The sequence below is a fragment of the Arvicanthis niloticus genome, chromosome X, assembly GCF_011762505.2.
Source record: "Arvicanthis niloticus isolate mArvNil1 chromosome X, mArvNil1.pat.X, whole genome shotgun sequence".
Classification (NCBI taxonomy): Eukaryota; Metazoa; Chordata; class Mammalia; order Rodentia; family Muridae; genus Arvicanthis; species Arvicanthis niloticus.
In genome coordinates this window covers 85,346,381-85,371,993 of record NC_047679.1, presented here as the reverse complement: position 1 = coordinate 85,371,993, position 25,613 = coordinate 85,346,381, and the positions used below count along the sequence as shown (strand labels likewise).

The 25,613-nt window shown below is 36.6% G+C and overlaps 1 protein-coding gene and 1 long non-coding RNA gene across 3 annotated transcripts in view; one reads left to right on the top strand and one right to left on the bottom strand.

Annotated features, from left to right (window-relative positions):
- Positions 1-20,799, top strand: part of LOC143435482 (uncharacterized) — an 82,051-nt gene extending 61,252 nt beyond the window's left edge. Inside the window, exons 2-3 of the long non-coding RNA XR_013105824.1 lie at positions 14,733-14,865; positions 20,537-20,799. This is a non-coding gene — a long non-coding RNA (uncharacterized LOC143435482). The remainder of the gene's footprint in view (positions 1-14,732; positions 14,866-20,536) is intronic.
- Nrk (Nik related kinase) overlaps positions 1-25,131 on the bottom strand; it is a 96,257-nt gene extending 71,126 nt beyond the window's left edge. For both annotated transcript variants that reach the window (XM_076918353.1, XM_034485613.2), the window contains exons 1-2: positions 25,017-25,131; positions 18,915-18,980 (exon numbers count right to left, since the gene is read on the bottom strand). In XM_076918353.1, the coding sequence (XP_076774468.1) occupies positions 18,915-18,980; positions 25,017-25,073 (123 nt within the window). In that variant the 5' untranslated portion in view covers positions 25,074-25,131. The remainder of the gene's footprint in view (positions 1-18,914; positions 18,981-25,016) is intronic.
- Positions 25,132-25,613: the final 482 nt, after the last annotated feature.

Sequence of the window (25,613 nt, the reverse complement as noted above, 5' to 3'; positions counted from 1 at the left end):
TAAATTTTGCCAAATGATCATGAAATTCCAAGAAAAAAATGTGCTTTTCTTCCATTTAGTAGCTGATTCTAACTGTAGGTTATGTGTACAATGGGAGGATACTAGCAACTTCAAGGATGAAATACAACTAAGAAATGTTTTTCAGCAATGACTTTCCCACTTAGATGTAAGCCCAGAATGACAGCATCTGTTAAAGCAAGCTTCCTGTTTCACCCAGTTGGCAATCCCAGCTGTGTTTGTTTCAATATTACTGGAATGGACCAATGCTTTGTCATTTCTAACAAGTTTCTGGATGATCAAGAAGCCTGACTTTGAGAATGACAACATAAAAAGAATTAATATATGAAAGTAGAATCTACAAATCTGGCTTAGCCAGAAGAGAAGGAGCAGAAACACAGGTGAATAACCACTTCTGTGATTCCATTAGTTGGATGGTAGATTTCCAAAGGATGTAACAGGGTATTTGAAAAACATTGTGGCCCTCCTTCCTTTACCATCAGGGGAGGGCGGCTGTTAACATCTTGGGGTTTCATAGAAGTTTCAGCAGATTCCCAGTAAATCTGAAGTGACTAGATTTGAATTTTGCCTTTATTATCTGCCAAGACTTTAGCACTGGCTTCTGGGCTTCCCTTTAGAAAGTGGTCCACATGCCACTTAAACTGGCTTCCTTAATTGAAAACATTGGTGATGCTGTAGAGACTAGATGTCTAACATCGGAAGGGAGGAGTAAGAACAAGAGTTCATGAGTCTGGCTTGGTTTAAATCCTGCTGCTTAGATTTGATATGTGCTTTAATCCTCCTTTTACATGGCCAAATATGAAAAAGCAAAAGTATTAAAGTCCAAGGCTCAAGTTAACTGACCAAAAACCAACTAGATGATCCAAGAATGGATTAATCAAAACCACATTTTAAAGGGAACATAGTCTCTGAACTATATGTACTCTGAAGACATCTAGACAAGCAGTCTTTATTGATAACTGGAAAGGGATTTCAAAGGGGATAGAAAAAGCCATGGTTACCAACATCAGGAGACTCCCAGTTCTGTTTCTATTGACAACCAGAACGTTACCATTTCTCTCTTCATCAGTCAATTTAAAACAGCCTCATCTACATGACCATGTCCCCATTTTTTCTGTTCTTTAGCTTAAGTTCTTAGTCTATGACCACTTCAACATTTTTCACCATATCAATGAAGTCTCACAATATTTGACCCAAAGGTCAATTCCCTTTCCACTAGAGAACTTAAAAGGTCTCATAACTCTAGATGAGGTTCAGGTAAGCAAATAAAATAGAGTGTACAAAGAGGTTGAGAAAGTTGTTTCTCCCTTGACTTAATACAGTCTGTTTTTCTGAACTGACAAATAAATTTAAACCATTGCTTTGAATATACAGTGTGTGGTGTGTTGTCTCTTCTCTCAATTGGTCATATTAATCAGCTGTTCAATACTCTAACTTAAGGGGTAGGATTATGTCCTTCAGTCTTTCTTTGTTTCTTTGCATTTAAATGAAGTTGGGTCAGTGGAGGGTCATTCTAAGTAAAGAGAATTGAGCTTGTAAATGTGAGAGAACCAGGCTCCCTCCATCAAGGGCAATTGGATAACCTCTCTCAAAGTGTACTTTGCCTTCATCCCCCACCCCTCCCACACAGCCCTTAAGGCTCTTTCCTTTTACAGAGGTGCTACATCTGGCTTTGCTTTTCTTGGGAGCAACTCTCCTTGTTGTGGAATCCTCCCTCTTAACTCTCACACAACCATCGGAAATAATTTACCTGCCTTAGACCTGTTTCCCTTGAGATTAAGGTGAGAAATAATCCCATTCTTTAAACTGTTAATCAGTGGCTTAATGCATTTCTTAATTTATAAAATGCATATAAAAATGTGATTCCTTGTAAGAAGACCTAAAATGCATTAAGTGTCCAGTAATGTAAATATGGAAGGATGCAGCAAAATGTTTTGCAGGAAATAATTTTGGTTTATCTTTTTAGCAAACCATAACATATTGAGTCAAATGTCTGTGTTCTCGAAACTTACGCTTAAGGTTTTCTAGCTTCTGAATAAATCAGTAAGCCTCCCCTGAGATTTCTAGTTCATATCTGAAGTTCAACTTAGCAGTAGTTCCCAATGGAAACATTTTCATGTAGACCTTGGGCATGTGTTTGTACAAATTATTCCTCCAGAGAATTTTGGTGTGCACTCCAATTGAAGAACTTGTGCAGTATAAAAATAAGGGTATTATACTCCATCAGAGCCATCCAAGTCCAAGGCCTGCTACTGGCTCTGATTACAATATTGCTCAAAGAGTTTCTTAGTTCATATCAAATTGTGGGTTACTCTAGAAGGAATGAAATACTGAAACCTAGTCCATTTTACATCATTCATTCTCCCACTATTACTACCTCCAGTCCCAGGCATATCTGGCATTACAACGTAAACAGATATTTTAAACCAAGGCAGGTCAGACTACCCTACATTCAAATCATCATCATCTAATAAACCTAGGACAAATTACCTAAAATTTTACATAATAATACATAACATATGGAAATAAACGTGGTGGAAAATGGCTATAGAAAGCCAGGAACAAATTTCCTTCCTGTATCTTTAGTTTCTTTCCAAAAAAAATGTGAAGAAATTCGTGGCAGTTGAAGTTTTTTTTTTTTTTTTTTTTTTTCTGCACTAAGCACTGTTAGTATCTAAATAAGAAAGAGTCAGGAGAGAAGATTCAAAAGAACAACAAAAATGTATCAAGGGAAAAATTCAGGAAATGGGAATAATGTGGCAAAGATGGAAGACTCTTTTGCTTTTTCTTTGAATTGGTGTGAATGTCAATAAGACTCCTTTTATTAAACTGCTTAATATTGTTTACTCATGGTGATCCTTCAAAAGATCTCAGAGAAACATTCAAATCACATCTAATTTCTGAAAAATTATACTTCCCTGGTGTACTGACAAGAGTTAGTGCCGTCAACACTGCATTAATATTTTAACCATTGGCAGTTTGGTATAGAAGCAGGGGGAAAGTGACATATTTCTAGATCACAGCTACCTGAAAATCAGAGTATTAATCAATATCTGGATGTCTTGAAGGTGTGTAAGTTATCAAAGGATAGGAACATGCGTTTATCTAAAACATGACGGTTTACATCCTTATATATTTGACCTTAAACATGCAATTTCCCTGCTGAGGACTTGAGTTTTTTATTTCTAATTTAATGATAGACCACTCTGACCTGCAGTAGAGTTTGATTCTTCCCCAACTACTTCACCTTTCTGGACAGTAATTTTTAATTTTACTTTTTGGATTATGGTGTAATTACATTACTTCTTCCCCTTTCCTCTCTCCAAACCCTCCCACATGTCCCTCTGGCTCTTCCCTAAATCCATGGCCACCCTTTTCATTAATTGTTGTTAGATGCATATACATATGTATCCCTAAACATACTCTGTTCAGTGTATATACTGTTACTTGTATGTTTGTTTAGGGGAATGACCTATTGAATACCCATTTACTTTGTTCTTCCTTGGGGAAAACTATTTCTCCCATTCTGAGCATCCCTTAGTTGCCTGTACCTCTAAAATAAGCTTGATATCAAAGAAAGTAATTCTTTGATCATTTCCCCCATTTTCAGTGATAATTACATTTTGTACAATCTCTAGGATTGGTAAAAAGTTTTTACAAGTTCTTTCAGGGATAATAATAACTACGTTACACAGTGATTTTGTCTGTCCTCATTGTTTTGTAAAGCTGGCCCTAAAGGAGGTTAAGTGATCAACCCCCTAAGCATTCCACTCATGAAGCTATTTAACTCAAAAAAGTTAAATTCAGACCTGTGCAAAACCTAAGTGTGTGCTTCCACTGTAGTATGCAGAGTAGAATAAATTTGATTACAGAAAGATGAGTCAAAATTAGCGTTTGCATTATCTTATAGTTAGTGACATGGAATTAAATTCCTGAAACAGTTATCTTCCTAAGGAGAACTCTTATTCTTATTAAATTCATTCTTCTCTCTTAAGTATATATATACTGTCTAGTAATTTGGAAGAAAGCTTTCCTTTTTGAAACTGCATAGTGCAATATCAAGCACGTCTAATTTATTTTTGCTCTGGTTGCTTTCAAAACATACTGTGTACTGGTTGAAATATTTTACATAAAATCTATAAATTTATTCTTTAGAAAAAAAGCTTGTTCTTTGTGACAAAATGTAATCCTTAAATATTGACCATTCTGAACAAGCATGTCATAAACAACTAAATAATTTCTCACATAGCTCCCCGTGTTCCCCATAAAACATACCATAAAATTTGGCTTCATCAAGTGGCTAAAAAGATAATTCTTTAATTCTCCATCTTTATCTGAAAGGTCCAAATTTTTGAAACTTACCAAATTAAAGGGGAAAAAAGAATCCTACAAAGGCTGTGAATTGTATACAAAGGAGCCTTATCATAAACACCTTCTGAGAAGCCAGGACAGAACCTGCCTTTTGTCACTCACCTGCCAAGCAGGAAGAGGCTCCCTTTTTGTATTTAACAAGTGCCTGATAATTTGACACTACATAGTTAAAAGTGAGGGCTTTTGTATGCCAAAGAAGTCTTGTTTCAAATCTGGCGTAGCAACTTACTGCATGACTTTAGGTACATTATTTCATTTTGCCAGCCCTCCATTTCATAGATAAAGAATCACAAGTTACAGGGCTGAAAAAGTGGCTCAGTGGGTAACTGTGCTTGCTGTGGAGACTAAAGAGCTGAATTCTAGCCCTACTTGGTAGAGAGAGAACCTATTTTAGCAGGTCATCCTCTGACCACCATACATGTAACTGTGTATATACACAAATATCACAACAAATTTTTTTTTTTTAAAAAGCAAGTAACATTTATAAAACTACTTAATGGTGCTGCTATGAAAAAGTAAAGGGTTTAATTTCCACACAGTATACAGAATGTCTGGTATACAGTCCTCAATTAAGGCTATTATGATTTTTGTTACATAGAAACCAAAACCTTATTTTATCTCAATAGTACAGTGATGAATTCTCAACTTAAATTAAGAACCAAGTTTTAGGAAGCACTAGAGAAAGAACTGATGGTGGTAGGAGGGCCAGCCAACGATGCTGAGATAATGACACTGCTCGGGGTCCTTTTTTCTGGGTCTCAGCAATTCCCTACATAACTAGCGATACCACATCAACTTGAGACTTCCTTTTGAAATCTTCATAAAATTTGTGGGTACACTTTTTTTTTTTTTCTGGAGACTGTGAGTTGCACTTGACGGAGCATCTCTGGACCATGCTAGTGGCATATTAAAATGGGTGATGTAATGGCTAGAAGCAAGCAGTATTGCTAATAGTCTACCTTCATTTGGCACTATATACAAACTAATGGCATCTATGTGTGTGTTATTAAGTTGAAGGTTCTAGTACCATGTGTACACTAAGAGTGATATATCACGATGGAAAGGAATGTACTATGTCAGATTGAGTTCTAAACACTAATCTTTCTGGAGCTAGTCTTCCTCATCTCTGTTTTAGAATATATCATCTTTCAGCAGCAGAAAAAAAAATCAACATTATTTAGTTTTAGTTGTTGCAATCACACTAAGTGACTGGATTCACATCTATCGGGTGCATTTAAGCTGGACAAAGACCAGTGAGTTCAAGAGTCTAGAGCCCTCTACTTGTACAGTAAGAAAAAAAGAAAACCATAGAGTAACTTAGAGTGACTTTGTCTTTTCTAGTCTAGGAGAATGAGCAAGCAAGTGTTCTCCTTAGCATGCAGAGGTGAAAGAAAACTCTTCCTTTGCTTGACTCAGACCTTCAGAGGAAAGAATTACTCACCTGGACTTAGTGAACCCTAACAGCTGCCAGCAAAGTAGGTTTGCTATGGAGCTCCAAAAGAAGCACAGGACAACATTTGCTATATGCAGGGAGGAATAGCAGCTGTTTTAGGACTAGAAGACCAAGCCTCTGCACCCTTTGGCAGCAGTTTTAGTTAAGCTGATTCAGCATTCCTTACCATATCATAGCAGGTGGGTAAGACAAGGCCCCTCTTATTTCTTAATGTAGAGCTAACAGACATGAAATTTGTGACTAGGTAAATAAAGCTGGTTCTGTATAAAGCTGGCAGGTAAAATGCAGGACTTGCCCAGCTGAATTCTAATTTCAGATGGACAACTGTGCTTGTAGTTTAAGTATGCACCTTTGGGGCACACTTGTGCTCAAAATTATTCTCTGTTCAATGAGATTGAAATTTAAGTGAATATTTTGCATTTGGGAGCCAAATTGGCAATTCTATTTCTTAAAGTCTTAAGTCCTTCTATTTCTGTTCTCTTAACACACATGCCTTTGTTTGGTTTTTTTTTTCATTCATTTCTTTTACTCCCTACCTGATCAATGAGGTCTTGAAATATAATACTTATATATAATAAAAAACAGAAAATACATGATTAAGCAACAAATTTGATTTGGCATAATGCTTCTGCAGAGACGACTTAAAAGTGATGTCTGTTATCTAGCCCTTATGGATGCTCGTCAATAGGAGACTCAATTAGGAATCAGCAAAGCTGTTTAGTTTACCTCTTATTCTGCTTATTTTAATGCAAACAGAAGACAAGTTCTACAAACCTACAAGCACATGCTCAGGGAATGCTTGATTGCTATATCTCATGCATCTATCAAGTGTGAAGCAGTCTAGTAAAATAAAACAACAGAATTCCAAAGAAACTAGTATTTGCAGAGTTGAACATATATGTGTATATATATATATATGTGTGTGTGTGTGTGTGTGTGTAGTGAGAGAGAGAGAAAGAAATGTGGTGTAGAAAAGCACATCTTTTGCTTTTTATAATGCTGAAATACAAACAAGTAACATTATCCAGACTGAGCAAGTTATCTTCAGAAGTATACATGTGCATACATATACATATATGCATGTAACAACAATCAAAAGCAAAGGAGCCACAAATTTGAAAGAGGGCAAGAGGGTTGTATGGGAGCATGTGAAGGACAAAAGGGAAGGGAGAATTGTTGTAATTATATTATAATCTCAAAATTAAAAATATACATATTGTCCTATTTTATAGTGCCTGAAAGGCCTTATAACTGTTCTAATAAAATTATGGATATAATTACTTTGTTCTTGTTTTATGAGCATTATCTTACATGTTTTATGAACATTTTATCTTTTATCTTTGGTTGTGAGCCAAGCCTTTAACAGCTGAGCCATCTCTCCAGCCTATGAACATTATCTTGTATAGATGCACTGACCATATTTCAACAGAATACTATTATCTGTCTCCCAACTTCACATATCCACACATGTCATTGGAGGGACTTGAGGAAGGTTTAGGTTAAGCTGGATAGTTCTGGCCTCATATCCCATCTGAAGGGCCTTAGGGCAGGAAGTTGACAGTGAGTTATTCTTCTGTAATCTCTTTCTCTTGAGTCTTGGCATTCAGATTTGGATGCAATAGAAAACATCTATGTTCCATTTTAGTAGTACTGTATATACCAGGCCAACAAATATTTTTAATAATTTCCTTCAAAAACAGCCATAAAATTAATTCTATTTGTGTATTTTCAGAGGTAGTAGTGATTTGTTGAAGACATCTGGAAACTTGTTTCCACAATGCCCTAGTTGGAGTAAACACAGGCTCCGCACTCTACAGATATCATTACTATATTTTATGCTTCAACTAGTTCTCATCTTTTTGTTCATGCTGACTATTTCTGGCACTAGTGCAGCTGAGGACTGAATATATCTACCTAATGCCAAGTATGATATGTTTAAAAAGTATTAAAGGGTCATAAATCAAGCACACACACACACACACACACACACACACACACACACACACACACGGATAGGAGAGGAAGGGAGGGAAGCAGAAGGGGAACGGGAGGGGAGGGGGGAAGAGAAGAGAGGCAGAGAGAGAGAGAGAGAGAGAGAGAGAAATTGAGAGAGTCTTTGACTTAATAGTATCATTTCAGGACCTTGGGCTGGTAAAGCACCCAGTAAATCAGGACAAATTTGTTATCAATGAGGAGAGAGGAAGTGGGAAAGAGATGGAGGAGGGAGAGGGAGGAAAGAGAGAATGCAGGAGAGAGACAGAAACAGAGCTGGTATGGAGGAAGGAGGAGAGCTGCTGAAAAAAATTTATGCTACTAAATCTTTTAAAGTTTACTATTTTGGGCCATTTAATTTCTTTTAAAGCATAATAAAATTTAGGATAGTTCAGAAACTGGCGAGCATGTGTAGAAGGTGAAGGGAAGCAAGAACTTGTATGTTCTTATTTATATGTGTTTTTCTTTCTAATGGCTGCCAATTTTCCAAGTCAGGAAATATTTGTACATGTTCTAGACATCTTCCTGAAGGTATGAAAAGCCCTTGAAACCATCTTATTCGGCCATGCCAACAACAAACTACAGTACCATGAGAAAAAAATATACTCTTTCAAGCGTCCTAAATGACGCATTCAGAAGAGAGTAATAAAAAGAAGGGCTAATATTTCCATCCTTTGGAAATATTTATCTCTACACAATACCATCTTTTGAAATAAAAATCAGAATAGAAAGTTACTTAGGTGGTATAATTTAAATAACTAAGCTGTCTTTAGTAATGGCTTTGCAGGGTGTCATTAGGCTTTTCCATCAAGGTACATCTTCAGAGAGCTACCAATAAAGTGTCATTTCAGAGAATGTCACTTCTGCACATGTCGTTTTAGTTCCAATAGAAAATGTGCTAAACACTATGTGTATAAGGAAGGTACCATGCTTGTTCCAAAGAGAGTACAAAAGTGATAAAAATAGATTTTCTGGATGCACAGTGTTTTTCTTTAAATTATCTCTTTGTTAAACAATAATATTTAAGATAAAGGGAAACATAAATGTGGGCAATAGAAAATGGAAACAGGAAACTTTCCTGGTTTATTTATCCCTGATGTCTTTCTATTCCAGCCATATCCAATTCACTTCATTAGGCACTCCAGGATAGTCAAAATAAAGAAAAAAAATACACTTGGATCCCTACTGCCAATAGAAGTTGTATAACAATTTTAGAGACTAATTGCTCTTTAGACATTTACTCCAAGCCTTCTGGCTGGTTTTCAATGTCATCACAATACTATTTTGTGTCAAGGTGGGACGAATTTGGCTGACTACAAAACTCTTGTAGAGGTTAACCACTAGGGAAACCTCAAGCAGGAAGTTCTATAAGAAACCTGTAAGCAGTAAGAAACCTGCACCTCTATCTGATGGGAACAATATAAGGACATTTTAAAACAGCACACCTGGTTCTCACCTCCACATCTGCAATGCCAACACCTTACTCTCTACTTCCATGTGTTTCACCTCTGCCACTGTCTAACCCTTCCAATTTTTTTCCTGTCTTTTCTGGGAGAAGGTATGTTGTTAATCAGAGAAAAGGGATTCCTTAAGTTTTGTGCATTCTAATGTTTATATGTGCTACTAGAAACATATTATGAATGCATACATTTAAATATGTTTATTTTAGTTTTGCTAGTTTTGATCATATTCACTCCCTCTCCCAACTCCTTCTGTGCCTATTCCTCCTTTACCTACTTCCCTGCCAATCATCATGCTCCTTTAAAAACAACTCAAGTCAAATTTGTCTTGGCCATGTACTCTTGGATATGTGCCCTTCCACTGGGACATGAGTCTACTCGGGGTTATACTCAAATTAACTGTCCCCCTCCCAGCAGCTATCAACTGCTAATAGCTCCCCAGCTAGAGGTGGGGCTTCATGGTTACCTCCTCTGAATTTTCTTACTGAAAATTCTCATTAATAAGAAATCAGTTCTCAGAAATGGGGGAATGGACCACATCAAGAGCACTGGATTCTCTTTCAGAGGTCCCGAGTTCGATTCCCAACAACTAGATAGTGGCACAGCCATCTGTAATAGGATCTGATGCCTTCTACTGGTGTGTCTGAATAAATCTTTAAAACAAACATTGAAAACACTTAAAAAGAAATCAGTTATTGGGCTGGAGAGATTACTCAGGTTAAGAGTACTTTGTCGGCTCTTCCAGAGATTCTAAGTTAAATTCCCAGCAATCACATGGTGGCTCATGACTATCTATAATGAGATCTGGTGCCCTCTTCTGGTCTGAAGGAATACATACATGCAGATAGAACACTATACAGAATAAATAATTCTTTAAAAAGAAAGAAAAAAGAAATCAGTTATCCACAAGGCCTGAACTCTACATGATTCTTTAGTGTTTTCCTTTTTCCTGGGGGTGACCAGTAGGAACATAATTGAGGAAAGTGTCCCTGGACTCATAAGTAGAACCTTGAGCACTAGACATTAGGGAATGTAAACAGCAAGCATTGTTCTACCATTCAGTGATTTCTAGGAGTCTGAGGAGGAGAGCAGTTATGAACTCGAGCACCCTTTAAAGCCTATCTATTTGTGCCCATCCAGTTCTAAAATTCAGAAAAGGGCTCTAAGACTTTCTGTCTTAGTGCTCATCAGGAAGGAAACAGTGTGTCCCAGGGACACATTGCTAATGATCTTCATCGTGACCTGAACTTAATTTGTTTGTTTTATTTTTTTGGTTTGTTTTGTAAATATGGTTATTTTTGTGCTTGGGGAAACAAATACTTATTTTCATTTGATATCTAATAGAATGCTTTTATTCTGATTCAGGCATGCTAAGATGAATATAATGTAGTATGGCTAAGAGCACACACCTAGGGACTGGGGGAATGTGGGGTTTCCTAAGAAATGTCTAATTTACTACTTCTGTCAGTCTGTTCCTTATCCATGTTCACTTCCCTCGTGTGTGGACAGGTAAGATACATATGTCACAGTGCTCTTATAATATGCCAAGGCAATAATGACAAGTAAAAGCCAGGGACAATGCAAGAACTAAGGAAATGTTTAGATCTTGAGGTCATGGTCTCTAAAAGTGGGTAATGTTTAAATCATAAATTACAATATTTTTCTCAAAGCCAAGAAAAGCTGACTCCAAGAACTCATAGACCTGTGCTTTTTGATCATGGTGGTGCTTTTACTGTTCTTCTGTTTGTTGTTTGTTTGTTTTGTGTTTTTGGACTTTAATGATTTACACAAAATGTTGTTGGCAGTGCTTAGAATATAATCAACCTTTTTCCCACCTCAGGGGACTCTGAATAATCTTTTCTTAGTCATGAAGGGACTGTGCCTAAAAAGACCAACTTAAAGAAGCTTTCTTATCTTATAATAAAAATGACCCATAAGCCACCATGTTGCCATTATTTCTCCTACTTAATAGCACAAAATTCACATCTAATTTCCCTTTCCTTTCCCCATGCTTTTGTAGAGGGGCAATTTATTATAACATTGCGTAGATAAACAGAGAAAAATAAACACTTTAGCATAAAGATCTGTTTGTATATTTCATTTGCTTTTTATATTTTCATTTGATTTTGCTAATAGGATTCTTTGTAAATTTTTACCATTGCAGCCACTGTGTAAAATACATTTCTAAGAACTTCAGCTTTTTGGCTTACAGTGCTCAGAGAATCACAGTTAACTTCTGAACACATTTGGCACCACTCGCAATAGTATCTTAGACATGCATATACAAGTATGATAGAATATTGAGAAGCCCTAAAACCAATTCTAATTCCTTGTTCCAATAAAGCAAGGGCTAGTTTATAAAGTGTCTAATGGCATGTGATGGAAACTACTAAAGGCTAAAACAAAGCAGAAACTCTTGATACTTAAACAAGTTTAACTGAATTTGCTCTGTGAATATGAGTATGATTTTATACATGTGCTTAAGACTTACATATCTATATATTATATTGACTGCATTAATGATCCTAGAGGAAAAAATCATAAATGACTTTTTTCTCTAACTATAATACTAATTACTTCTTTCATCAAGATTAATTGAGATACATAAGTTTTGATAAACCAGAAAAAAACATGCAGCCTTAAAATTAAGAGGCCTGCCTCCATTTCCATGGTTTGAGAAGTACCAAGATAGAAACCTATTCTTTACTCCAAGGCCTTTAAGACTTAGTGCTTTCCATTAATTTGGCCTGGGTCTCAATTTATTTAGCCTATGCTGGTTCTTTTCACCATTCTCACTACAAATATTCAACCTCTGTTCTCTTAGTGATGATAAAACTCTTCTTGGAATCTCTTTGATTCATTATAATAATTTCTATAGCTGGTATAATACATACATACATATACATACATATACATATACATACATACACACCATTTTTATTTTCTCCCCTCTTGCCCAGTCTCATTCATCCCTCTTTTTTCTTCTTCTTAGCATCATTCCTTCCTCTAATGTGGGGTCTCAGCTAAGTAATACAAGAAAATTATCTCCCAATAGGTTTTGGTTATCTTACCACATTCTATTGAACACAGTATATGATATATTTTGTATGTATTCAACAAATTTGGAAAGGTCTATCCTGGATGTTTTAAACATTTAAACCAATGCTTTTATATAGTAGACACTTTTAACATTACTTATGCTAGGGCAGTCTCATGTTACTTGAGAAAGACTAATCCTTATACCAGAGGCATATTATCAAAAAGGAACCATGGCACAGGAAGGAGGTGGTATCATGGCCAGGTTCTGGAATTGGGATGTTGTATTAGGAAGACACAATAGCTTGGTATGCTTATGGCTTTAATTTATCTTCAGCTTCGGCTCCTGCTTCAGAGGCTTGCAATGTATGATAAAATACCCAGTGTTGTGTTCTCTGTGGGCACTCAAGTAATATTTGTTGGCTGACTTAATTGAGCTATATTTGCAAAATGGCAAGGATGTGAGGAAACTTTCCTACCTAAAAAGAAAGCATTCACAGTGCTAGACATTTGGTAGGCAAATAAACAGTATAATTTCAGCCTAAAAGGAAAAATATTCACTCTCCCATCCAATAGACCTAGTGGCTAGGCAACTTAAATGTCAGCACCATATTTTTGGAAATTAATTTTAAATATCATAAATTGTATGTCATCAACTTTGAAGACATTTCTTTCCTTCCTGTCTTTTCCCATTCCTTGCTCCAAATTCAAATGCAGAAAATGCAACTAATAAACCTAAATCTCACCTGTCTGGTAAGGTTTGCAAATAGAAGCAGTGTGTCCAGCAGTGTGCAAAAAAAAAGGTCAAATTTAAGAGCCCATAAGTTAGACAGCTTTTAAATACAAGTTTTCCACAATTACTGTTGCACTTCCAGAGTAAAAACAGGTCAGGAATATGCTCAGGACTATAATGCCACATTATTATTTACCTGAATTAACTTTCTGATTACCAAGGGGCAGATTTCTCCACTCAGGTCTCCCAAGAATCACCATCCAAGGTCACTTTCAGTTTCAGAACTATCTACATATCACACCATACATTTTTACTGTGTTTCAGATGAGTCTGCCTTTGCTTGAAATGGCTACCTTGTCCCATTCAGTTCCTTTTCCTGACTTCATCATGTTAGCAGTTCAGGCGAGAGTTCGTGAAGTCTGTGGTCATTTTGTTCTTTCAGAAGGTCCTGTTGCCTGCTTCACTTTGCTAATATCATGTTTAGTTGAGTTGTGCTACATACTAATGCATTTTTGCATTCTTAGCATCCCTGGTGCCAACTTTTACCTTTGAAAGGGATATTACAATAATAACTCAGCTAATTCTCAAGCCTATCTCAGATGGTGAAATAGAGGAGGAAACAGAAAAATATGCTGAAGAATATTTTATTTGGTGAACTAAAACATGGAAATGCTCCAAGTAATTGCAATCAACTAGAATGCAAGTGCAAGAAGGTCCTGAAACTATAAGATTATTGTCATTATTACTCTGAGAGTAGGACTTGCTTACATAATATGTGGTGTCAGGCATTCAGTGAGGTGCTGTATCTCAAAGCCACAAGAAACTTTGGCAATTCTCGTGTCTAGTTTATTGATGTTATTGTTGAACAAATAAGCTCAGAAAATTTAAATAACATGCTTAGTGTAAGTTAAGAGTGTCAGCTTGCCAGTTTTCACCCTTCCTCTCTAAAGAATCTCAGTCTGTTACTTCATATTTCATGAAATTACTATAGTGCTTCTGTGTACATTTCTCCTTGAGAAATTTGAGTTTTAGCTTGTGTTGTTTGAAGAATGAGTTGCAATCTATTTTCTGAAACACTGATTTGCTGTTATATTCTCTCTCTCTCTCTCTCTCTCTCTCTCTCTCTCTCTCTCTCTCTCTCTCTCTCCTTTCTCTCTCTCTCTCTCCCTCTCTCTCTGGGATGGGGCATCATTCATGTACCATGGTGTAGATATGAAGATTGGAGAACACCTTTGTAGATTCATTCTCTTCTACCTTCCTGAGGGCTCTGATGATTGAACTCAGATCACCAGGTTATCAGGCTTATACTGACAGCTCCTGTAACCACTAAGCCAACTTACTAGCCCATAACCTATTTTCAGTTTTGTGCCTATGTCATTCCATGGTCCAACATTAAGTATTCTTCCAATTGAAATTACTAATCACAAGCTATGAACCTACTAGCTAAAGGTAAAGTGAAATCTACCATTTCTAACCCTACTTGGGGGAAAATGGAAGAGCAGTACTCTCCAAGAATGAGGAAGGAAAAAGAAGCCCACAATTTTAAGTCAGGTTTGTAGCGGCAGGAAGGGGGATAAGGTGGAAAGATGATAGGCATCTAATTAGAAGAAGGAAAGGAAAAAGACTTAGAAGGTAGAGTGAGACTCAGTCTTTATTTTAATGTGCACAGACCTCAGCAGACAGCTGGAAACCTGCCAGAGAAGGAGACCTTGGAACCAAGCTGGAAGACATCGGAGAGACTTTAACCAAAACAAACAACAGCAAGGGATGTGGTTGGCAGCACTGAAAAAGCAAAAGGCTCTGTGAGTCACTCTCACATTAACTTTGAATGCTTTCCTATCTCCATTTTGTTGTATACGTTAGTTATGCAATGTCTAATATATAATAGGTGTATATATCTATATAAGACTCAGACATGTTTTTGTAACATCACAGACTGGAATGACAATCTAGCAAAAACTACGGACTAGAAAATTATCTTAAGTCTAATAATTTAGTTAAATATTTTTCATCTGCATATTTAGGCATAACTATAATGATGATGTAAGAGTAATAATACATTACTTAGCACACTGAGTATACTTCTGTCCTTTTACCAAATACTGCTTTACAAAATAGTGAAATATCAAGTATAAGGTATCTCCTTTTTTTTAAATCAGTTCGTGTTAGTTCATTTGTTTGTGAAAATGATACTAAAAATAATGACAGTAATAGATGTCTTAACGGAAACCTACTATATGTCAAACATTTTATGAATACTGTTTTTTATAAAGTTCCTTCAAAACTTACAAGGTAAGTATGGTGAATTCTATCTTATAAACAAAAAAATATAGTCATAGGTAAAATAACTGATTCAAGGTCATAGCTCTAAGTACAAAATTAGGTCTGCCTGGTTTAAAAGAGCTATGTCCTCACCAAAATATACTAATTTTACACTGCAAGGAGTGTTTCTATACTTCTAATCTGAAGTATTTATCATAAACTTCTAAAGGTAGAATTATTAAGGTAAAAAAGGATGCTCAGTTTAAAATTAATGACAACTTACTCCATGTTGTTTTCTATGGGAATAATAATAATATATGCTTTTTGAAAAAGGAAGTTAATTTGTGGTATAATAAAAATGGGCCATGAATGACAGAGAGGAATCTTTATGTTGTACATAGAGCTTTAGTCATCAATATCCTGAGACGAGCTTTTCCTTAGAAAACTCTGACAGTGAAAAGCATTTTCTATCTCTGGATCTGAATAGGTTCATATAAAATTCTTGGAAGCTGATGTATCTTACCATTCAATGAATGGTTGCTTCACAAACACTCATTTAAAAGAAATATACAGAGACTTCTCACGTTGGATGAGGGTATGAAATCAAGAAAGAGAACCACTCCTAGTCTAATAGCAAGAAAAAGCTAAACGATATACAAAATCACACTTTTAAATCTAGAGAGAAGTTTCAAAGCCACCAGCAAGCCTTAAGGATGAAGAATGGTACCACCTGCAAGGAAAAATTAGTCCTGAGCATGGGCTCACATATGGCCACAATGGGAATAAACACACATACGAGCACACATGAAGAAAGCATGTATTTTTAAGTGATTTACAAAAAACCAGGCATGAATATGCATGAGAGTGCAAAAGTCTTGAGGAGCAGCCATACAGGCATCTCTATGTGTATTCATGGCACAGAGTTAATGAAGAGACACCAACACAATGAGAAGCACTAGAAAGTACACCAATTCCTTTATACATAAGGAATAAACCCTCTACCTGGATGAAAGGCAGATGACTCTATTCATTCCTGAGTACAGATAAAGATCCATTGCAATGAGAAAAAGGTAAGAATTGCAGTCTTCTATGGAGAGAAGTCAAAACTAGTTTGGAACCCAAATGATGTGGAATATGTCTGAGGCAGAGAAAGGATCTGCTAAGAGTGAGAAAAGTAGGGAGCTCCCCCACCCCCTACCCTCAGCACTGGGTTAACAAGCACTTAGTAAGAAGTAATGCTACTGAGGTGGGGCAAGAAAGAGAGGAGCATCTCTGAAGTACACACACATACACACACAGACACACACACATACGCATGCACACATGCAAATGCACACACATATGCAAATGTACACACACACATTCAACTTCAGAATCTATGTAACATGTTTATATTGCTGAGAGAGGGAAAAAAAGAAAATATCAATATCTGTAAATATCTTTCAGAAGTAACAGAGAAGTCATGCATTTCACTAGTAGAAGCCTCAAACCACAAGGAACATGAAGGTCTTCAGGCTTAAGCTCTTCCTATCAGATATAAAATTACATCTTCATAAAGATAATTCTAGAAATGGCTAAAGTAAAAGTTGATATAAAAAGCATTTATTTTAATCAGTCTAAGGGAGTTGACAATGCAAGCTGCCCCCCACAAAAGTGACTATAGAAACAATGAGTGTATTCAATATAAATAAACTTAAAACACAATTGCAGGTTATGTAAAGGCAAAGTTGAACATCATCTAGTATATCACACAACTAAATGTAAAGACATTCATTGACTTACACCAACATAAAATCTATATTTAAATTTTCATTGTAAGTGAAATTTATTAATTAAATACTAGAGCCCAAGTTTATAAAAAAAATAAATTTTCATGCATAACATACCTTTTTCTTTTTTGTTCTTCTGGCAAGGGCATGACACGTCTGATGAATGTTTAATTCTTACCTTATTTCCAATTGGTGATGGAGAAGGCTTTATACTTCTTAGAAGAATTATACATACATACATATTTATACACACCAACCCAGGTATTGAAATATTTATAGACTATACACATATTCTAAATGTGTCTATTATAAAATGGTATTTTCCTACCCATATACAAGGTGCTTTATATCGTTGGATCGAGAGGCAAAACAGAGAATGTTAACAAATAGGAAATAAAACATAGCATAAGCTCTGTGCCATCATTAGTTTGTAGCTAATCAATTCTGCTTATGTGTAAGATCAAAATTATTTGAAGGAAAGAAAAATGTTTGTCCTTTTTATGGCCACTCACTTTCTCTCTGTGCTCCCTGTACTCACTAAGCTTTCTACACCCAGGGCCTACATTGCTATTGCTGCTATGTGGACTGTGCTTTGAAATGAAATTTTAAAAGCATATTTTACACCGGTGTTGGCAGATACATTAGAGAAAAAGCTCTACTTGGAAGATGTTGCTCCAGACAAGTCCTGATAGAGTGTACCCTTGTCTGAATAACAAAGATTTTTTCCTTTACGCCTACATCAGGGCATTGCTACACTTTCAGTATAAACATGACCTGTGATCAGCGGGCAGTAACAATTAGCCTAGGGACAGTGATGTTGGTTTTAAGGAACAGGCCTTGGAGTAAGAATTACTTCCTTGTATAGAAACTTTTATTTTATAATATTACAAGATAGAGGAAACAAGTTTATCCTATTTTAGATTACAAGTGGGCTTGATTAAATACATGACAGCCCTTAATGCTGTCATAGTCCCTAAAATGTATCAATATCCTCCACAACACTTAATATGTCCCCCTGATATCAGTTTTTAACTTTCCAGGAAGTAGGCCAATGATCCTCTCATCTAAATAAACTTACTTGTCCTTATTTTATTCATCTATATTGCTATGAATTTCCTCAGAGTTAATATATAACAACTAAAATAATATGGTTGTGTGTTTACTTACATAACATATGTTGTTGTTTCAAACACGCCCCCATACACACACATATATGTGTTTGTGCGTGTGTATATATTATATAATGTAATGTTCCAATGTTATAACTCCCAGAAAAGTAGGAACTATGTTTGGTTTAATCTTTAGCTCATCCCAAAAGATTTTCACAATTCTTGGGATATCCTTAATGTTTAATGTATAATTATTAAATAAATGTATCATTTCTTGAGAAATTATTCAGCAAACTTTATACATTTATAGAATCATGTGCACTAAAATGGAAAATTACAAACTTTGACTATCAATAATAAAACATTCAACTTAAGGTTCAATATGGACAACTAAAATATTGATATGTATTATAAAATAGGTGACATTATTATTTTGGTACATTCTATTTTCTTCTTTCAATTGAAGAATATAATTTTTGCTATGTATTTTACAACTTATCTTCATTAGTTCAACAGATTTTATAATGCTTTTCTTTTGCATTAATAAGCAATAAATTTAAAATGTCAATTATATATTTTATCATGATTCACCTCTCAGATTGATGCATTGCATTTAACAGTATTTTATTTGCTTTGTTGGTATTTGACTCACAATTGTTGCTGTTATTATAAAATCAAGCATGAATAAATAAATAACCTATATCTACTTACCAAATAGATTCTTCCGTAAGTACCAAATCCAATGATTTTATCAAGTGAGAATATTCCAGTTGGATCCTACAAAAATTAGAACAAAAATTATCAGTTTTCTTGAAAAAATTAAAATCTGCAGTGTTCCTTTAGAATTTACATAACAAAAGGCACCAGGTAAACACATTCTGTGAATAGATAACAATGTCCTTAGATTAAGTAGAGTCCTTCATAAAAAATTCTATTATCACATGTGTAAAATGAGGGCATTATGCTCAGTGATTTCTGAGCTCTAATATTTTATAGGGAAAATATTAGATTCTCTCATCCTAAAATCTGGATGTTTCCACAGGATTGACAAAACGATTGTCAAGGCAGCAATCCAGAATCCTGTATTAAAATAATCACACAATGAAGTGTTGATTATAAGCAAGTAGATCAAGGCATATCTTCCTATTCAAAATAAAAATCTTTTTTAAGTGACAGCTTTTAGAAGTTGAGAAGCAGACTATATTTACTGTCTAGTATATGACTTTTTCTATGACTCTCTGAAAGATTTATGGGGAAAAGGTAAGCAACAAAGGCATTACTAAGAACCAGCTTTTTGGTTATATTATTTTAGCACAGTTCTTTTGAAGAATCATTGAGAAATATATTTACCACACTAGCAATTCAAGAGAAATAACCGATAAAAATGCACTGATTTATTCATCCTGTACATGTATGGATGCATGTATTCATTCATTTTGTACATGTGTGGACATATTCATGTATGCCATGGTGTACATCTGGAGGTCAGAGGACATCTTGCAGGAGTCCATTGTCTTCTTTTACCATTCTGGGGATTGAACTCCAGTCTTCAGGTTTGTCAGCAAGCACGTTTACCGGCTGAGCCATCTTGCAGAACCCGGTTACTTCTTTAAACAATTAAACAAGTTAGCTAACTATTACTGGTGAGCAATTATAAGTAAGTCTGTGTTTAATGTGATAAAGATACCATATGTTAGGGAATTCATATTTTCTATACAGCCTTAATCTCTGAAACTTCAAAAAGATGAAAAATTTCTTTGATCCTATTTCTGTCCTTCAACAATAAGCATATCTTATAATCAGATTTTAAGTGAGAAAATGGGCTGTAGAAATCACAGAGCCCTTATTTAAGTTTCATTAAAATTGTTATAAATCTTGTTGCTTTCTATTCAAAACCCATCTTAATGGCCTTAATGCTCACTTTAAATAAAAAGAAAAATTTACATTTCATGTTTTAAAAGTATATTGAACTTAGTTTTGATGTTATTGTTAATCTTTATCATTTGTAATATATTTTACAACTAAATTAAGATAAAGGAGGGAAAAACTGCTGATCTGTAAATCAATATACAGATTTAATATCTCATTTTCGATTTTCCTTCAGCAGACATCTATTCTGGACTGTAATATAAGAAACCCAATCTCAAAAAAGTGAGAAACAAGAAAAGTCAAACTTATTTCTGAACCAGAACCCGTCGAGCAATTTTTAAAAATATTTGTCAGATAGTTCTATATATCCAAATTATCTTTCGCAAACTAGAAGCCCTAATTGAATTGCCCTTGCAAACTGGAATTTAAGAGTTGTTTTTTTTTTTTTTTTTTTTCTTTCTAAGGAGAAGTCAAGCGTGAGCCCTCCACTGGCTAATTTCCTTAAGGGTGTGGAAGAAGGAAGCAAAAGAACCACTAGGAGGCAGTGTTTGCTGGTCAAGGAAGACCATTGGACGTCTGATCGATAAACATGAATATGCCTACATAAAGGAGGAAGAAAAGCAAACACGTGGTCAAACATAGCAAGAAGTTCCAGGTGTGCTTAAATTTACTTAAATGTGAGGGAATGTGCTCCCCTGGTTATAGAGCAAAGAAAGAAATAAACACTGAAAATACACAAAGGGAGATGGCACAGGATGTTCTTTCCCTATTTTTAATCTTACAAATATTAATCTATAAGAAAGAACTTATAGGTAGAGTCTCTAAAATGTTGGCTCTAATGGAATAAGTTCTAGAGTGAAAGTCAGTCAGTGGCCAGGATGAGCTTCACAATAGGATCTGAGCTTAAAAAGGAAAAATTGTTGTAGATCACTATTTCATAATCCATGCAAAGGTTTTTCCATCCATGAGACTTATTTAGCAATCCTGTTAAAAAAATAATCTTTAAGGCTAATATAAAATTATAAAATCAGAATTTCCTTAGATGATTCTTCTAAAATACCCAAGTGATTCTCAGTCCATATACCCTATTGTCTCTGTGCACAAACCTATGGAAAAACACTGTCTAAGAGACAGGGAAAGTGGCTCAGTAAAAATAAATTGAATTATAATTTTAATCTGAGGCACTATTCTACTTGTAATGGATAGTGGTGTGCTGGATACTTCAAAGCCTGGGCACTTGAAGGCAAAATTGCTACCACACAGCAGCTAAGGGACTTGGTAAAGTGGGAAGCTCCTCATGGCTAAATGCTGAATTCAGGGTTTGCCTTCTTTGTGAAGACTGGGAAAACTGGAAGGTATATTTAAATATAAACTTAATATAATTCAAAGATAGTGCTTGGATCATGTACTATTTCAGATCACCTCGGCCACTACTATTCTCAAAGACTGTCTAATCCTGACCCCAATATAGATTAGGAGTACACATGGCAGTGTCAAATACCAAGACTGAAGCCACAAGGAATGTTATTACCATACTGGGTATAGAAGGCGTAGTGGACAATCATAGTGAATGACAAGCTAGATTTGGAGATAAAAAAGATTGAGTTTTGCAAGCTTACTAGTTAGACATGGATATATATAATAAATAAATCATAAATTAATAGAATAAATAAATAATACATTATAAGTGCATCCCTTATATGGGGTAATAAGGTGTGAACACATACAACATTGCAATTCTCTTTTCCAAGAAAGGAAGCATATACCACAAATCTCTGTATTTCTTCTTCTATAGAAAGTTTATATCTACCTAAAAATTGGGAAAAGTTACAGCTGGTCATTAACAAATATGGTTTATAATTACATCACAATACCATCTACAACTGCGAACATTATGTCATTTTCTTCTCCTCTGTGTAATGGTTTGGGAATAAAATATTATCAAATTCTACCTAATATTATATTAATAACTATTAATATTAGCAAATATTAAAATTAATGATATTAATTTATTTATAGTATTAATAAATTTAAGTATTAATAAATATTAAAAATTAATAAATATAATAATAAAATATTATCTAATACCACAGAAATTTTTTAGCACTGTGTTGTTACTCTGTGCTATAAAAGAGGGTCTTCTTTGAAGTCCAGGTTATTCGTAGCTCCCACTGGCTTCAAACCCATGATCCTTCTACCTCTATGACTCAAATCTCCACCCCTTTCTTTAAATTCCAATTCATACTCTTGTACAAGCTTGTACTCCCAAGGGTTTCCGGTTTCTGGTCATTAAATTGCACAATCACAAAAAGTACATAATATTCAAATCTCAAATCTATATTTAACGCCCGCAGAGGGCGCACTGTCTCTTGGTGAGTGTTCGAGTCCCGCTCTCCCGATTCCCACGTCTTGTGGGAAAAAAAAATCTATATTTAATTATATTTCTATAATCTGAAAAAATGTGTTTCTATGTTGACGTGTGCCTGTATAGTATGGTAACTGAACCTAGGGACTCTGCATGGTAGCACTCAGTCTACTGCTCGGGCAGGCCACACCCAGGCCTCCAAGATACTTTTCATCAATATGATGATTCAAGGTTTGAATCTCTTCTCATTATCTAGCTGTTCTCAAACTTTTACACTTATCAGGGACATATGCCATATTCTGTCCTTCATATGTGTCCTGTTGAGAATAATTATTACAAGGGACACTGCCTAGGCCATTTTCTTTACTTGACCATCTCTCCCTGTCATGAAAATGCAAACTAAATTAACTATCAATTCCTCTATTTCTCTTTTTCAATGTTGTCAGGATATGCTAAATGTCAACAAAACAAAAACCCTCCGATACCTCAGAGACTACAGAAACCATGACTTTAAATCTGAGCATTTGATATAAAGAAAGTATTGAAGAGCATGCTGCTCTGCAGCCATATTTATTTTCCTGGAATTGAAATCTGGGAAAGGAGAGAATTACCTACGATTTGCTCAGATAGTACATAAAATGAATCGATTATAAAATTCTGAAATATAAGAATTTCCCTAAATTGAACCTTTCACAATTTAAAATGAGGTAAAAGGCCATTGGCACCCTGTTTTTGAGTCTTTTCCATATGCCTCAACATTAAAAGGCAATCTCATCTTGCTCTTTTGTAAGCAGTACCACCCTCACCCAATCTGGAGAACACTAATGTTCTACTGAACTATAATATAAAGACCATGCTTATCTCATGGACTCGCCTCAGATCAGAATATCCCAAAGCCAGGGCCACGTCAGCTAATCCAGGGAATTTAGACCCATTCTTTGGCTTAATCACACTTTTACTTTTTTCCTTTGTTGTTCCTTGGGGGGTTGGAATTCCCCATGCTATCATTTCTATAAGGTCTTTTTCATCCCTCAACTTGGTCACTTTTAAAAAGCAGTTGATTTCAGTTTGCTCACGTGTGCTTGCACCACTCCTCACCCTTCCCCCAGAGCAGGCTGAGAGCTCACACACTGGCTTTACGGTCTTATTTAGGATCAAATCAATGCTAATCTGAATAGGAAAAATTCTGCTCCTGTGGAAGGGAATCCAATTGAGGTCTCCATAGTCCAGAAAGCTCGTGTACACCTCCTGGAAAAGAAGTGATTTCAGGTGTATCTGGGAAGAAAAAGAGTTTAATTTTTTAAAATTCTTTGGCCTTATTTTGTGAAGTTGCAATAACAGTAATTCTAATACTTGCTATTCAAAGATTTTGTATTGAAATATGTTCTTTTAATGACTGATAACAGTTTGCTAAAATATTACCCTTGTACTTCACCTCCCCTCACCACATACCATTCTAATGTAAAATATAAAGGGAGGCTTTGGGAGTGTCCCACTTTTAGGGAGGCAAGTATCTGCCATCATTAACAACACATATCTTTAAATGCCAAGCATACATAAAATTAATTAAGGCAAGATCACTTTGAGTAGTCCTATAACCTCAAGGTTAATATTTAGCTTTTCTCAAGGCAAGGAGGCCACTGCCCTGAACTACACATGCTTGGTGATCATTCTAGCCCAGTGCCTACTCATTTCTCCTTTGGAGAGTCCAGGGGCCCTTTGCATTCAAGAGAGGGTGCAAGTGAAATGCCAATCTAAAAAGGGAACTTGAAAAATGAATTTGGGTGGGATCCAGTATCAGCGAGAAACCAGATGCCATTGAAATAAACGGTGGTGCTACAGTAGTGTGTCTGTTGTTTACGATGGCTTTAATAGCCCACCAATCAATTTCAACTGGACACTGAGAACAAGGAGACCCCGCACATGATAACCACGAACAAAGTTATATTTCATTATCTAAGAGAGATAATACACTTTTAAAAGTTAATAGGCATGTACAGAATTCCGTTCCTTTCCAAGAGGCGTCGAGTTCTTTTCACTCCGCAATACTTAATCCAGAACCTTCTCCTGGTGAGAATAAAGTTTTAGAAACTGCAATTACAAAGTGAGAGCCCCGTGATACCTATGCTTCTATTCTCTGTGCTCATTACATTTTTTTATGGTGGGGTGGTGGGGGAGGGGAGGGCTCCGCCCATAGGTAGAGATCTCTGCTAGCAGAAGGAGGAAAGTGGGGTGGTCCGCCACTTGTCCTTTCCGGGAATGCTTCTATTACAGGTACCCATGCGCTGCTAGACAGCTGCTAGACAAAGCGGGCTCTATTTAGAAAAGGCCCCACCCTTTTTAGGACCCACTTCTTTCTCCCCAACCTCACCCCGTTCCTTTGAGTTTTGTGGCCTTCACCTCAGCCAGGAGCTCAGGGATGATGATTCTGCACAGCAGCTTCCCTGGCCCATCCTAAGCCACAGCCCGTCGAAGTCCTGGCCTAGGCTGCTGGAGGGTGTAGGCTCTATTCCCCGGGCTTTCAAAGCCACAGAAAAAAAGCTCACAAGGGGGGCGATGTCCCGGAGTCCTTTACTTACCGGCAACTGGCCCAGATCTGTCACCTCCTTGTCCCTCCAACTCCCGGGTCCTGCCATGGCTTCGAGAATAACCGAGCAGGAGACCGCGTCCAGCAGGCGCGCTGGGACTGGGTCTGGGGTGAAGGAGGAAGAGGAGTTTAGGGGGTCCCGGGAAGGGAGTAAGGGATGGGAGAGAGGAATGGGGAGGTGGGTTTGTGGTTCGGGGCGAGGAGAGGGAAGTGGAGAGGAAAAGAGCCAAGAGCCGAGCGGGAGGAGGAAGAGGGAAGCTGAAGTTTTTCGGGAGGCGGGAAAGTAAGTTTGGCTAAGGGGAAGAGAAGAGAGCTCTAGCGTCCGTCCGTCCAAGAGACGAAGAAGCCAGAAGGGTGCTCCGCTGCGAGAGCGCAGAGCGGCCGGGGCAGGGTGCGCCTTTGAGGGTGAGGAGGGGGGCGGTGCAAGGCGAAGGGGCCCGGAGGAGCTCGAAGGGGATTGGTGGAGCGTCACGTCGCCAGGTGGGCAGCCGCGCAGGAGGGAGGCGAGCCAGGGGGGCCCCGGGGCAGAGGGAGTCTCTAACGGTCTTCAGGCCAGCCTCCAGCCGCCCGCACCCCGCCCCCGGGTCTT